We start from the raw sequence: 16,028 nt of genomic DNA on the forward strand, positions 1-16,028 counted from the left end.
ACTCAGTTGATACACGTTGCTAGGGAAAAAGTTTCCAAAACACCTCAAGCTCAAAATACCGTCTCAGCAATTAACATCATGTTTCAACCATTGGTTCATTTTAATTTGATATCCACGTAACTGCCAACAAGGGATTAGCACTAATGAAGTAATTGTCCGGTGTGTTTTATACATGAAGTACATGTTCCGGTAAACCAAGGAATCTAAAGCTGTGGTTTTCCAGTTATTTAGGGGGAAAGAGAAAACTTTGACCTGGAAGTGTTTCCTTAACGTTAGCATACAGCCGTGGCTCTCAAATGTTTTTGGTCATTCCTTAAAAATGTGGGGATATTCAAGCCCTAACGCTAAGAAACCTCATATTTTACAATGAATCTAAATCTATAACATTATTTGACACGAGAAAATTAAAAAATACAGTGGTAACATCATCACTAAAAGTCCTCACGTTTGTCCCGCCCCACCTGTCCGCTCTCCATTCCCCACCAGTAGGCCTCGCCCCACACTTTGAGAAGCACTGGCACGCTGCGTTAGCACTACTTCAATATTCTCATGGCCAACCATCGCGTTTACTGTCCGCGTTCAAGGTGTTTGACTGATTTTCAGCGTTTACATGTCAAAGTCACAAACTCATTTTTGCTGAACGCACATCCATTTCTTACAAAGATCGAATGGAATTCGAGGAGTTTCACTGAAGTGAAGTGTTCAAGGTCAAACACAGGTGGTTTTAGCAGCTGGTCAGAAAATAAACTCGAAGGTCAAGTGTTGACAATCCAAACAGACAATGGCGAGGCCTCGGTACAACAGCCTGAGTCTGTGTGTGTTTGGATTCAGGAGTGTGTGCCTGTGTACACCCATATGGGAGGATGAAGTTAGAGAAAGAAGAAGGGGAGGGGGACGGGGGGGCATGTGGCTCCCAGTACTGGCTCACGCCGGTTCTCGCTGCTTCTTACTGGCCCAGCTCCACAGTGAGGTTGGCGCAGAGGGGGGGCTGATGGTCCGGGGTGTGGGGAGCTGGGTTGGAAGGACAGGGGGAGGAGAGGGGAGACGGCCGGCACCTCGGCTGCCTTTTGCAGCAGTGAGTGCCTTGGCAGGGTCGGCCTCTGACGTGCCAGACAGATCTGCAGAATGCAGACCAATCGCCTGACCAGGAATCAGAGAGCCTCAGGTTCATCACGTGAAGCCTCGCTGCCTTATCACTCCGTCGCAGTTCTCACTTGGTCATAATGTGATCATGTGATATTTCTACATGACCATTTCAGATAAATGTAATGAGTTAGAGGAAGTAAAGGGGAAACCCGCAAGAAAAAACAATAAATTTGATGAAAAATATAAATTAAGGAATTGCGCGTTAGCCTCTACTGCAGGACTTTTTATTGTCCATGTGGATTCAGTGGAGGAACACAGGGATTATTTACTCTACACTGTCCATTTTAGGGAATTCTGTGCCAGCGACGTAAACCATTTTGAGGTTGTATAAGTACGATGCAGCGGCAGCAGTCGCAGGACGGTCAATAAAAGACGAGAAACTGAGAAGTCGCTTAAGGATGTGGATACTGTAAGAGCTGACGAGGAAGAGTCACAGCTGAAAACCACATCAGTTACTGTCACCCTAACCCGCTGTAAAAACTAACCTGGACCTAACATGTAAACATTTCTCAGGACTTCACCAAGAAACTCAAGTTAATGGAAAGAAAAATGTCAATGAAAAGAAAAATCATTCAGAAGGAATCCTTTACTTCTAACATCCTGTGATACTTTTCTTCAGGCCACACCCATTTGTTCCATTTCACTTGTTATGTTTGGCATCTGAAAACAGAAATGCCAAACATACTCCCCCCGTCCCCGTCCCCTCCCCCCTTGGGCAAAGGCAGTGATAAAAGTCATTCCCTTCAGTCATACATAAAATGCATCTGGACTGTTATGTAACAGGGAAAATAAAGCTGGTAGTGCCTTGCCCCAGAGCAGGTGGAAATGATTTCAGTAAAAATTTCAGTAAAATTTCAGTAAAAATTTGCAGATAAACGAGGCTGACACAAGTTTATTTGGATGAAGGTGCATGTTTTTACGATCAGTGAATCAAAAAGAGACAATAATCTTTTTTTTTTGTGCTTATTTTGAACAACTATTTCCAAATACTTGTGGAAATGTTTACCAGGGAAAAGAACCACTAGGTGGCAGTACTGCAGAGCCTCAGTGAGCAACTGTACACCAAGTCCCAAAAAAGACACAACATTACTGTAACTCTATGGTATTTTAGGTAATTGTTTCCCAAACACTGGGTTGCAACCCTCAGGTGGGTCGCAAATTTTTTTTTTGGTCGTCTCACATGTGGTCGTCTCACATGTTTACAAGTCTACGAATAATGTCTATTGACGAAGGTTTGTGATTTTTAAAATATGGGTCCCCAGAAAAAAGGTTTGGGAAACACTGTTTTAGAGGCATGCAGACAGTTGAATTTACGTGAGTATAAAGTTGGCAATGAATACATCCTCACTAAGATGGCAGCTGGAAGAGAAAGAACAAGGAGACTTATGGGAAATGTGGTTCTGTCACCATCTTGGTTTTGACGATGCTGGTTTTGAAGATTTAGTCAAAACCTGTTTCACAGATCACCTCAGTCTGACCCTGACTGTGTGGGGTGAATATTCACACATGGTCGTTGGCCACTGAGAGGCAGTTGTTGTCACACAAAGAAACTAAAATTATCCTGAGCAGAGACAAACAGCTCTGGGCTACTGCAGCAGTAAACAGCTGCCTTTAGTCATGCATTATAAAACCTCTGCACCAGTATGAGGAGGTCACCGTTTCACTGGGTTGATAAATACTGTGGATACTACTTCCGGGCACGGTGAGGGGTCAGGGGTGAGGGGTCTGACCTCTAACTGTGTCCCCTTCCATTATTTGGTTAGCTAACGGAGGCACTGACTCCCAAAACTGATGTGTTTAGCCTAGCCTAGCCTAGCCTATCCTAGCCTAGCCTAGCATCTATAACAATAAGAGATTGGTAGTAATTGTTGTTCAGTTTTTGATGCACCCAGCTCCAGTAGAACCCGTTCCAGGTATTTAACCTAACCCAGATACAAGCAACAGCAAAGGAGATAAAAGTAGAAAATAAAAATAAAAAACCCTCCTCTTATTAATATTTAGACATTTTAGATTCGAGATACTTTAAGGAAAGTAATCCTGCCATCCACCAAAACTGACAGGTTACAAGGTGAGTCAGGTTAATGTTGTGAAATGTTGTGAAAATGTTACACGTTTGCAGCATCAATTGGAACGATTGCCACAAAGTTCCAAGAAAAATCGACCAATAACATTTTTGCAGTTTCTGACGTTTGCTGTGACGACTGAAGGTTACCGGACACAGGAGGAGTGCAAGAATCCATGTCTGATCAGGAGTGAAGACCACATTCACCGACGTCGGGAAAATAAATTTAGAACTTGGCAGGAGTTCTGGTCTGAGAATAGATTCAGTTCTTATAAGCTCCGGTGCTGAACAACATCACTGACTGAGACACTGCTGCTGCTGCTGCTGACCGCACTGACACCGTGTGACCACATGTCTCTAAACACCAGAGAACAACACTGAAGACGTTCTCACAGGCCGTCCTGGGCAAAGAACCAAAGTTAGAAGGTTTGTGACGTTTGTGACAAAATATGGTCCCCAGAAAAACACTGAAGTGTTGCAGAATATCAGTATATTTTGTAATTCCTGTTTCGATTTGGAGTAAAATAGAATATGATTCCGACCACGAGTCTGGTCTCAGGTGAGCAGTGACAGTTCACGCCAACGTCACGGATGACAGGATGTTTCCAGGCACAAATAAACAACCATTATTTGTTGTTAAACTGGGACAATATGAATGAACGTCTTGGTTTGGTGTTATGAAATATTTTCTATGAAAAGTAAAACACTGGTCTGAAAACAGTTTCTCAGAAAAAATCAAACTGAATAAACAAGACATAAATCACCAGCTTATGTAACGTCTCTAAAAGCAGTCACGCTTCCTTGAAAGCCTCTCCACTCCATTTCACCTTATTATAGTGACCACGTATTCGAGAACGGCATCATATAGCTGCCCGCAGTCGGCCTCTGGTGCCAGCACTTGAACAACCCGCTCCTAAGGACCAGACTCACTAATCCCAAATATGTCACAAAACAGAATTACACACCAAACCTGACCTTCCCTGGAAACCCTGGATTAGTTATGCTACTAATGTAATTAATGTTACTAATTATACTATAGTGTGGGAGACCATCTGTCTCCCATACATACTAACATGTCAGCAAAGCAGAGAGGGGAAAAAACAAAACAAACAAAACAAAGACTTTTCTGTTAGCATTCGTGCTTGTTTTCTGCTCCAGATCCTTTTACACTTTCTGGAACTGTTTATCCTGTGACAAAAAGTGTCACGACAGAGTGCCATAAGAAAGAGTGGAGCCAGCCTGAGTCAGAGGAAAGATGAGAGGAGTGTGAGGAGGGAGGGGTGAAGGTGAGGAGGGGTATACAGCCCAGAGAGTCGGCCTACACTGGTTCAGACCGGTTCCTGCCCTCTTCCCCTTCCTCCTTCTCCTTTCCTCCAGTTGGCTCTAGAACCTTTGCATCAACTGTTTTTTCTCTCTACATTTTTTTTGTTTCCTTTCCATTTTACTTCCTCTTTTTTTTCCCTCTCTCTCCTTTTAATTATCACCCTTTCTTTTTCACCCGTATTCCATTTACTGACTTTCTGGCAGCAAGAGTACCTCTTTTTTCTGCTAATGTTTTTAAAGATGTAGGCATTGGATTTTACAGTCTGTCAACACCGATGGCAGCACTCTAACTGATGGAAAATCAGGAAAAGGCCAAAGGTCACTGATTCTTGGCATGTACGGAGGCGACGAGTTAAACCAGAGAAGCTGAGACGTAAGAGGCAGAAAGCAAAAGTGTTTTTACGATAATGTATAAATACTTATGGCCATTGTGGCCAAAGACTGGGTCGGGACCCTTGGAGATGACAGGAAAAAAATATTTTCGGTCCCTAGGTAAATTGGATTTATTAAAAAAAAACATGTCCATGGACAATGACTCAGTTACTCACATAAATAAATAGGTGAAAATATAAGTTTTAAATAGAGCTTAAAATATATTTTTAGAAGTCTGATGGATACTTGATGGTCCTAATATATTGGGTTGTAATGTTGATAAAAAGTAAATGCAGACGTTTAAAGTAAATCAAATGTGACACAAACAACCCAAATAAAGATATTAATCACAGAGATAATACGATATGTTTCTGTTAAAAGAACAGAGTGAAAAGGGATTTGAGTTTTAGTTAAAATGGAGAAAGAATCCCTGTCCTCTGTAGGGGGTGCTATAAACACAATGTTAATACCCTGCTTTTTTGGCCCGTAGTTAAACGCTGCTGATTAAGTCTTGTGAGTTAAAGTGTTTTTTTATTTGGAGAAAATATTAAATTCATTGGCTTCAGAAACTAATAATTAAATTCTAGTTTCTGAAGCCAATGAATTTAATATTTTCTCCAAATAAAAAAAACAACACACATTGTGACAGACATGTCTACGCTGATGGTTAATCACTGCAGCACAGGCCACGGTACGCTGATGCACAGGGCTGCCATCTACACCGTGGATATAAAAGTGCCGTTCCCCCAACAGGGGAACACATCTCCGCCCCATGTGACCACAGGGTCTGTTGGTTTGGGTCCTGTTGGATTATGAACCCTTTCTCTGGGCTCGTCGTCCAGACAGATTCTACACCGTCACAGGTGAAACCTGATGACCTCTGCAGCATGACAGCATGTCCTAACATCATGACCAGGAGGTTCTCAACATAATAATTACCAATAATCTGTTACGTTCTTCAAAGAGCCACATAAGGCGCAGTGTGTGTGTGTGTGTGGACTTTTTTTTTTTGCCTTTGTGTGCAAGGTCAGAAAATTAGGTGAAAAAGAAGCTGCCCTCCGACCAGTGACCAGTTTTGCCCCGTCTATCTTTGGATCTCCACATCGTATTCTTGTCCTCTCCCTGAAAAGACATTCAGCCTAAATGTTGTTTGTGAAAACTATTTTTAGATCCCGTGCAAAAGTCCCATGAACAAACAAGTGGTTCTGGTGACAGGGGGACATTTGAGTGCTTGACTGACTAATTAAAGGCTTGTTTACTGTGCGAGTGAGGTGAAAAGGGCAGATTCATTCAGGGTCGACCGACAGATGCAACATCTGATAATGTCTCTGGCCAACATGAAGGGCTTCACTAAAATTATTTTTTGCTAACTCTGTGGGACTGTGTCTGCTCAGTCTCCTGACTCTTGTGTAGTGAATGCAAAACTGAGACTCGTGATTCTGATTGGACATGAATCTGACACACTTTTTTTTATCCATTAATTCCACTGTCCATTCACGTTGTTATTTACACACACTGTGGGAAAGCCATTTTTTCACTGACACACATCAATTATACCATCTTGACGTGAAGCATGTGTTTGTGGACGCTCCAACGTCAGGTCAGATGTCCTGACAGTCGACTGACAGGCTGACTGACACAACTGTCAAATGAGAAACAAAGGACTGTAGGCCAGTTAATATAGTTCAGGAAAAGGGCTTCACCCAAGAACATCTACTACAAACATCCACCACGATGCACAGTAATGATTCAAAACCACGTTTTGAAGTAAATGTTTGAGTAAATCCCTCATATGGATCAGTGACATTGAAGACAGGTGTGACAGGCATGCATTTACCACCTGTTATTTGTCTTTCTTTTCCAAGTAATGTGGACCAATCTAATTTTATTACGATAAAACGCAAATATTTTAGATTATTAGTATAGTATATTAGTAAGTATGATTCATTCACAACTACCCTTTGATTAATCAGATTAAATATTTTAATAGTTTGACAGCCTTATTTTATTTTATATATTCTCAATTTTTTTTTTAAACCTGCTCTGATCTCTTTCTTTTTCGCACCTGCCTGGAAATTCCAGCCAACTCACTGTAAACACATTTTGTGCCAGTTTTGTTTTGGGAACGTCCCTGTATCTCATGGCTTTACTTCCAGTAAGAATTTAACTTCTGGAAAACGATCAGTGTCCTTTGTTTCAGTTTCACACACTTAAATATGGGCGAAGCTGCTATTAAGATAAACAGGAAGTCATGTGCGTGTACCACCCTGCACCAAGGATGGCTGCTGCAGGGGCTTCAGGAGGTCACCTGTGCCAGACTGCTGTGTCACTCAGATACATGCTCAGCATTGCTTCCTTTTTAAGGTGGTTTAAACCCCCCCGCCCCCGTTTTCCTTTCCACAGAAATCAGCTGGTGCTGCTGAGTCAGGAACTAAACCTCCTTGAACTCCCCAGATTTATCAACATAGACAAAGAGGATGTAGTGTTTTCATCTGTCAGGAAATTTTTTGAAAATTTTCTCCTGGACTGGCAAAATTGGTCTTGGTCACAAGAATGTGTCTCATTTTGCTGACAATGCACATTTACTAAACTGATCATTAGGTTTGACGAGGGGAGGATGAAGTAAATTGTTTGTAACCGAACCACATGAACACAGCTTTCATAACTGTCAGTGTATCTACCTGTTACATCCACAACCAACATTTAGAACTCGTGTTTGGCTTCGTGATGAGCAGAGTAACATTCACTCCCTGAGTGACAGCCTGTAGGCCATTACAGCAGGTCTGCAGGCATTCTGTCACGACCTCAACGAAGTCCAACTTTAAATCTTTGCCTCATATTTCTGTCTGAACAGTAATGTGATATTGGAGAAATAAGAGCCGGTATATTATTGCCGCTGCTAAAGGAAAACATGGCGGCAAGGTCACAAATATGCTGACAGTTAGCCTGTTCTTCTAGGCTGTTCTCATTTGTTAATGACAAAGCGTTGAACTTCAGAAAAGATCCAATAGATTATGGAAAAACATATAGAAAGATATGGGAAGACAAAGACATCAAAGTAGTCAGACGAGTCAGAGCAGTAGGCATTTTACAGAAGTGTAAAGGCCAAGGACCAGATTACAGAGGAATACAAGATGTGTTCAGAGTCATTTGGGTTGTTACCATGAAGAAAGGGAGTTTGATTTCAAACTGGGAATATTGATAAATCCTGATTTATCATGAATAACTACATTAACCTCTTGAATTTGCCTAAAATTCAAGTGGGAAAGAAAAATCACAAATGTTTCACAAAATCCATAAGAAGAAAAAAATATTTCTGGTTCAACCATGTTGCTCATGGATGAGTGTCCACAGGTCATCTCTGGACAACCATTTGTCCAAAATGTCTGTTAAAACTAACTAAAACCAACAGGAAGTTGGTCTATGTGACTTTTGTCGTCCTGTGTTTGCCACTGCCACCTACAGTACTGGAAGGTCCATAACTGGTGTTACGTTAGAGTCTGTGCAGAGGTCATGGCACCAATCTGTGATTGTTAACAGTAATGTCTGGTAGAATCAGTAGTACATTATGTCTGTCCCTTTGTCGATATACACACACACACACACACACTGACCATACAAAGGCAAGAAATACTGATCACCACGGTCTGTTGAAAACATTCATACATAATTAAAGGCCACTGAGTGATATCGGTGATTGTGTATCAGGACATGTTTAGGGAGGTTTGGATTTCAGCCCTACGTTCAACTCCCTAATGAAATCCTGCACTTTTCCCCTTTCGTGATGACTGAAGTAAAGATGACGGTTGACCTCTGCTGTCAGCCGGGAACAAGCTATCGCTTTACAAAGTACAACAACACCTCCCCCTAGTGGGTGTGCAGTGCAAAAACGACGATTTTGTTTGTTTTTTTAGTAAGATGATCAACGGCGGTGTGCAGTGCAAAAACGACGATTTTGGTTTTTTTTTTTTTAGTAAGATGATCAACGGCAATTACTATTTTCGCCAGTGAGGTGTTCTAATGCGATATGGTTGTAAATGTATCACTACATGGAGTATTACAGAAATTAAATGTAGCTCATAATGACTTTTCCCAAACTATTGGAGATGTTTAAATTAATATATTCTTATATCTTATATGATGTGATTATAAATATTAGGATGTCGACAAAGGATGAACTACAGAAACTATCATTAAACCAGGTTGTGGATCGAAACATGTGTTTACCACCTTAGACTATAGATCAAAACTGTTGTACTGAGAACAGTCTCTATTCTGGAGAAAGAAAAGTAAAAGCTACAGCGCCACAAACAAAGTAAAACTTTTTTTTACGTCCACAGAACGATTCGCCACACATTGCGCCATTATTAAAACTGCGCTGTTATTAAAAAAAGTTTATGGTTATTTCTAAAAATAAGTATCAAAAGAATAAGCTTTATATGCAAGTTCATAATTTCAAATTTGTGCATATGTTATTTATTTTAAGTTTTAAAAATAAATTTAAAGAATAATTTCAAATTTGTGCATATGTTATTGGAAGTTTTATTTGAAGTTTTAAAAATAAATTTAAAGTTTCTATCTTGTGTTTCCGTGTTTTTCAGGATCAACATCCGTTTATTCATCATGCTCTATGAGTATAAGAGTCAGTGACTTCCGGCAAAAATAAATCATTAAAATGTTATTTTTAAAAGAATGCAGTGTGACTAGACATTGACGGTGTTTTTTTAAAAACAATTTTTCTTTTTATAGATTTTTTTTAAATCGCAAAATACGTAATATTATAATAAGTCGCGCACTTGGGTTTGACGTTTAAGTTTCACTTTACTCAGAAACGGCTTCTTCGCTGTATTTAACCCTCCCGTCGTTCAAAGCTTCGTTTATTCGTCCTCATACATGACACGACAAGACAAGAATGGCGTAAGTTTTTATAAACACACACATACAGTATATATGTTTGTTGTTTACAATGAAATGCAAGTGAGTTGTTAATTAGAGATGTAAAAGTGTTTCTCACTTTTCTGTGCGCAGGAAAGCAGTCACCAGGTCGAAGAAATTAAAGTACTGATGTGTTTTGGTTGTTTGTTTTTCTCTCAGACCTATGGGAGGACACTTCCAGTTAGAGGCAAGCTTTAGTCTGTCCAGAAATATCCAGGACTAAGTTATTGGATATTCTATAAACTGACAATAGGCACGAAGTGTGAATTAATTTGAGCGTGAATGTTTTTTATATATTTGCGATGCGAGCTGCGATATTTGCAATAGACTCGTGAACTGTCCAATGTGTCCTCGTCCTCATCCATTGACTGATGATTTTCTACATGTCCTCTGTCCTCCTACCACTGGTTAAGTAAAGTCCTAAGACCTCAAATGACCATCATTTGAGAGCCATTTTTTTAAGCACATTGGATTTGGAGCATTTGCTTTTACAAAGGTCACATCTTGGCTCTATAAACTAAAGCTCCTTGTTTGTGTTATCCAACATGCTGCATATCTTGTTTTGTTTTGTTTTTTATCAGATATACTTTTAGTTTACCCACCATCAACTCCGAGGACAAAGGGAACACACGTCCTATAGGTCAGTATTCTACACCACGGTACTCAAACACAAAGCCTAAAGGTCCACAAAGGGTGCTTTCAGACAGACACGGTTCTGGTTCTGGCTCTCGTTCCATTCCTGAGTCCTTGGTGCTTTCTGGTGTACCAGCAAGCACTCATACCAGTTTAAGTGGAACCAAAGTAAAGGGGTGGGTCATGCAAACCAGTTTAGTGGGAGGACCCAAAGTGGGAGAATGTTACTCCAAGTTACTAAGGTGACAGTAAACAAACACAGAAACAGAATGAACAATAATGTTCTTGTCCTGTATAACAGCAGTCCACAACCCTTTTTGTTGTAAGGACCGGTTGACCGGTACCAGCCAGTTCCACGGACCAGTGGGGGATGCATTGTTTATCAAGGGATTGCTAGAGGATTTTTAAGGATCAGTTCACTTTCCAGACCATATTCTGTTAGTATTGGAGTCTTAAAGACATCATTTTTGATAACTTGCCAGTTATCTTTAAATTAAGAAATTAAATGGAAATTAAAAATTATCTTTAAATGAAGTAGATTATTCATTATTTCACTGTGGCCCAGTACCAAACGACCCATGGATCGGTACTGGTCCATGGACTGCAGGTCGGGGCCCTCTGCTGTGTCAGCCCCCTAACAAACCAAAGGTAATTTGGTTAAAGCGGATATTTTATCTTTAACTTTTGTCTTTAATATTAGATTTTTTTTTTCTGTAGCATTGTCAAAAAAGCACAACATGTTGGAATCTCCCTGGAGAGATGTGCAGTGGACTGAAGAGTGAGTAGATTTCCATGATTCTTCTAAACTAACTGATCCTCAGAACACCTCTGTAAGTCACGTCTGTGGTAAAACAAAGCAGTCAACCAGCGTTCAGCGTCTCCTCCCACCCACAGACGGAGGACCAGCCTGATGAAGACTATCAGCTCCTACAAACCAAAGCATCAAGAGGTGAATCAAACCAGGGTTCTGCTTCTTGGCCCAGTTGGTTCAGGAAAGTCCAGCTTCATCAGCTCAGTCCAATCGGTCTTTAATGGAAGAGTCACCAACCGAGCCATGGTGGGCACCTCCACCACCAGCTTTACCAAAAGGGTAAGAAGAATCAGCGTCACCAGTTCATTTATTTGTTTTTCGACAGGGAACATAAAACGACAAATTGACTTGGTTTGGGTTGTGTCTCTGAAGTGTCCTCATCCTTAAAAGTCAGTTTGGACAATTTGCTCTCAAAACAAGTCATTCCGATTTCCCACACTTTGTGACTTTGGTTGGACCTCAGTGTGTTGTTACTGCTTAGCCATTTCTTGCTAGCTGTTTAGCTATTGCTTGGCCTCCATGAAGTAGTCCTCAGGTCTGGAGCAAGCAGTGACTCATTACCATTTAAAGGTAAAGACACAGAAACACACGTTCAGAACAGGTCTGTGACACAGGTGTGTGTAATGAATCCAACTCTGCTCAATGAAATCTCATGTTGACATGGAGGAATCACTTTAAACTGCAGAAAAGTGATGTTGGAGTTTATGTTTTAAAATAAAGTCTAATTGTGTTTGTGTCAGCTGCAGTCCTTCAACATCCATGGAGAGAAGGATGAAGCTCCCACTGGACTGGTGCTGTGTGACATCATGGGGCTGAGGGATGAAGACATGACGGGACTGACCCTTCATGACATCCTGTCTGTCATTAAAGGTCATGTACCTGAGGGACATAAGGTGTCAAATAGTACTCCGTACTGTTAGTAGCTTTAACAGAGTGCCGTTGGACTGTTGGAGACTGAACCTCTTCACTGTTTCTCCTCCAGTTCAGCCCTGACCAGCCAGTGACATCAGAAACACCGGGCTACGTGAAGTGGCCGGAGCTCAAGGACAAGATCCACTGTTTGGCCTTTGTGGTGGACGGCTCTAAACTCAACACATTCACAGGCTACAAAAGCACTTTCCAACAGCTCAGAGAGCACATCAGTGACCTGGGTGAGCACAGATCCAACCAAAGTATTTAGTTATCTCTGCTGGGGCATATAATCTGATGTCATGACTACAGCATGTGAAATTCAGAGCAATAAATATCTCTTCTTCATAGCTGGAGACATATCTCAGTGTAAGGATGTTAACGAGTTTGAATAAAACCTCGTGCTGGTTTGTCAGCGACAGCCGATGAAGTGAAATCATGTCAAAGAGCCGAGGGCCCAAAAGGACGGCAACAGCACTGGACATTTTAACACTGGAGACTTTTGGCCTTCCAACTATACTGTGTTAGATATATGTCAAGTTATAATTATTTAATGCATGGTTTACTCTGACTAACTATACTGATGTCATTGAGGTTTAGGCTACATCAACAGTGAGGTCTTTACTTATTTCAGTCTGGAATCTGTGTCGTGCAGATTGAGGCCATTTTTATTTCTCCATTTAGTCTAACAGAATCCTAAGCATTATATGTGCTGGTATTGTTAACAACTTGAAAGAGCAGAAAAGAAAGGTATAGTGTGGTGATGGGTAACAGCAGACACCGTAGGCACAGTGTCATTATTGGTATCGATCAGGAAAGAGGGACATAATTGAATGCCTAATTAATTTGAATTCAATAAAATAACCCCAGTGTGTTTCTCTCAGGTATCCACCAGGTGGCTCTGCTGACTCATATAGATAAGATTTCTCCTGACACAGAGAAAGACATCAGTACGGTCTACAGCAGCATTCATCTAAAACAGTTGGTAGGTGGAAAACAACAGCACACAGTCTTGAGTCTGTGTGTGAGCGTCACACTCACAGCTGTTTGTTTTATAGATCGCTAATGTGGCAACTCTGCTGGGAATGTCCACCTCCTACGTCGTCCCAGTGAAAAACTATGCTGCAGAACTGGACCTGGACACCAACACAGACGTGCTGCTTCTGAGTGCCGTGGATCACATCTTGCAGTACGCTGATCTGTACTTAAAGGACGTCCCATTATCAACGAACAACTGACGTGAACGATTCTACAGCTTCAGTCAGTAAACCTTGTGCGTACGCCATATAAATGGTGACATTTTTTTTATAAAACCGGAACTTTCCCAGTGAAGCTCCATCCCCATCATTCAGGCCTTTGCTCATCGTTCATCTTCTGAATAAAGAAAATGCTACAGTGAAAATCAATATGATGTGACGAGTCCTTTTTATGATGTGAAGAAGCGACAGCTACAGATTTCGGCAAACTCTAATTTCCAGTTTTTAAGTGAGTTTGTTGAATAAAGATGTTCTTTGAAGAATACAAGGGTTTTTGGACGTGGTCCAATGTATGTTCTTTGAAGAATACAAGGGTTTTTGGTCCAATGTAGATCCATTTTTAAGGATTATATAACCTTTGACCTCTGTCTTCTTCACAGTGTCTGGTGAACAGCTGTTAAGAACTGAGTAGCATTTCTGCGCAACAAAAGCAACCTTTCACCTGCCAGAATGTACCTTATCGACTGTTCGTCAAACACCTCGTTAGCCAATGAAAACATTCCCTGCGCTATTTGAACAGTTTGAACCGATGAGTCACTGACTGATCCTCCTAATGGAACAGATTAATCCGACCATTCAACCAAAACATTATGTCATCACCGATCACAGAAGGATTAAAGTCAACAAAGGTGGCAGAGATGCAGTCACAGCGCAACAAATCACCCCTGACAAAAAAAAAGAAAAAGAACAAACCAAGAGAGCGTGTTTGAAAAGCGAAACGAGAGAGTGGCTGGTGCAGAGGTGCAGCGTAGCTGATGCTTGCTGCTGTCCAGCACCGGAAGAGAGAAAGGAGGAGGAAAATGCAGAAGATAGGTGGCAGTAGAGTCACTCCATGCTGTCAGAACACAACAGAGAGAAGGGCGGTGAGGAGAAGAACTGTAAGGAGAACAAAGCAAGAGAAGAGAAGGCAGCGTTACAGCTGCCACAGGCCAATTAGCAGTCCTTTGAATCAGATGAATGAAACAAAGGAGGTCACTGCAGCAAGATGGCGGTAGTGAGACATCTCAAAGGCCAACTGTCAGTACAGGCAACTGTATTTAAACAGTAAATAATACACACTAAGGTCAGTTGTACACATCAAGAAAGATCACAAAGGCAAATGACATATACAGTGAGACAACATTTGAAATTCTAACCGCCATAAAAACCACAACCACTCCCCCTGACATGGTGCAGAGGACAGAGGCAGTGCAGCACCAGCATGGATCACAGGTGCCATAAAGCACGAAAGAAAAAAAAAAAAAAGAACATATCATGATTAAAGAACATAAAGAACATCAACCCCAACATGCCGAGGGACTCCCGTTCATCAGTTAACCGTTGCACTGGGAGAGTACTACAAAGCTGAAGAGTTTTTTTCAGGCTGGAAAAATCGGGACCAACCATGGATCTTGATTTGGATTTGGAAACTATTATCCAGAGTATTCTGGCTGTTGACTACGTGGGATTCCATGAGATCCTGGAGGAATCACCCGAGCAGCTCCCCCTCTCTGCTGCCCCCCCTCAGTCAGCGGAGAGCGTGAGCAGCGCCAGTCAGCTGCCAACTGACGCCACCGACCAACAGTCTGCGGCCACTCTGTGTCAACCGTCGCTGCACGGTCACGCCGCCCTGCTGACGGAGGATCAGCAAAATGTCCAGGTGGTTGACCACGGCCAGGAAATGGTAAAGAATTAGCACTGACACGGGGACAACATGCTAATCACACTTAGCACAATTAAGAAGTTTAAACATTACAAATAGCTGAAAAACAGACATGACATGACATGTACAGAAACACCGCTCCACACTTATCAAATATTTATTATTGAAAAGTTGAAGAAATACGTCTTATCAGAAGTTCAACAAATTTTTCTGTCTCCTCCTCTGATCTGTTATTGGTCTCTGATATCGTTCTATTTCTCTTTTCTTTTTCTATCAATGTCACATATCCAGTGTTTGAACAAAGATGTTGATTCGTCAGAGCAGCCTATGGATCAAGAGGATGAGTTGACGCTCATCACTCAAAGGATGCTGAGGGGAGAGATTCCCGACATTGATTCGGAGGTGATTCGTAACATCTTGGAAGAGTCTCCCAACCCTCTTCCTCCTCCTCCTCCTCCTCCTCCTCTCATTCCCCAATCAGGTTTCCATCAACCGCAAACTGCTGGAGCTGCCGAGGAACAGGCTGTTCCCACCCTGTGCCAACAACCCCTGCATGGTCAAACCATCGTACTGTCAGAGGGTCGACAAAATGACCTGCAGGGCCACGGCAAGCAGGAACAAGTAAGACCCCAAGAGTCTGATGTGTAGAAAAGACGCAGTGCTTTGATGAGATACCTTACTTAGTCGTACAAGGATTAGGCCGGTCACTGAGTAACTCTTCATCACCAACATCATCCTCAAAGTTTCTGAAGTTCAATTTTGTAAGAAGACGTCCTCACATCCTCAGGTCTAAGAATTTAAGATATACTTTTAATTTTCATTAGGGCTGTCAAACTTAATATTTCTATTCTTAATGATCACAGGACAGATGTGGATTAATCACATCCATCCATCCATCCATTTTCATCCGCTAATCCGTTACCGGGTCGCGGGGGCAGC

At 41.6% G+C, this 16,028-nt stretch overlaps 2 protein-coding genes across 7 annotated transcripts in view; both read left to right on the forward strand.

Moving 5' to 3' along the window:
* Nucleotides 1-9,614: 9,614 nt before the first annotated feature.
* Nucleotides 9,615-13,597, forward strand: LOC103394560 (interferon-induced protein 44-like). 3 transcript variants are annotated; one of them, XM_025052999.1, is made up of 8 exons: nt 9,615-9,820; nt 10,420-10,478; nt 11,189-11,249; nt 11,366-11,561; nt 12,029-12,175; nt 12,265-12,433; nt 13,076-13,176; nt 13,250-13,597. In XM_025052999.1, the coding sequence occupies exons 1-8, from the start codon at nt 9,816-9,818 to the stop codon at nt 13,427-13,429; spliced, it is 918 nt and encodes a 305-aa protein (XP_024908767.1). In that variant the 5' UTR covers nt 9,615-9,815; the 3' UTR covers nt 13,430-13,597. The 3 variants fall into 3 exon arrangements, with proteins under 3 accessions (XP_024908767.1, XP_016898243.1, XP_024908770.1); XM_017042754.2 differs by having other exon boundaries at nt 9,627-9,820; nt 12,023-12,175; XM_025053002.1 differs by having other exon boundaries at nt 9,633-9,820; nt 9,932-10,478; nt 12,023-12,175.
* Nucleotides 13,598-13,962: 365 nt separating this feature from the next.
* Nucleotides 13,963-16,028, forward strand: part of LOC103394580 (uncharacterized) — an 8,546-nt gene continuing 6,480 nt past the window's right edge. For all 4 annotated transcript variants that reach the window (XR_003048880.1, XM_025052975.1, XM_017042731.2 and 1 more), the window contains exons 1-2: nt 13,963-15,110; nt 15,381-15,710. Coding sequence is in view for 3 of the 4 variants with exons in the window: in XM_025052975.1 (XP_024908743.1) it covers nt 14,832-15,110; nt 15,381-15,710 (609 nt within the window). In the remaining variant the exon portion in view is untranslated. The remainder of the gene's footprint in view (nt 15,111-15,380; nt 15,711-16,028) is intronic.

The sequence above is a fragment of the Cynoglossus semilaevis genome, chromosome 2 (assembly GCF_000523025.1).
Source record: "Cynoglossus semilaevis isolate Cse_v1.0 chromosome 2, Cse_v1.0, whole genome shotgun sequence".
Lineage (NCBI taxonomy): Eukaryota > Metazoa > Chordata > Actinopteri > Pleuronectiformes > Cynoglossidae > Cynoglossus > Cynoglossus semilaevis.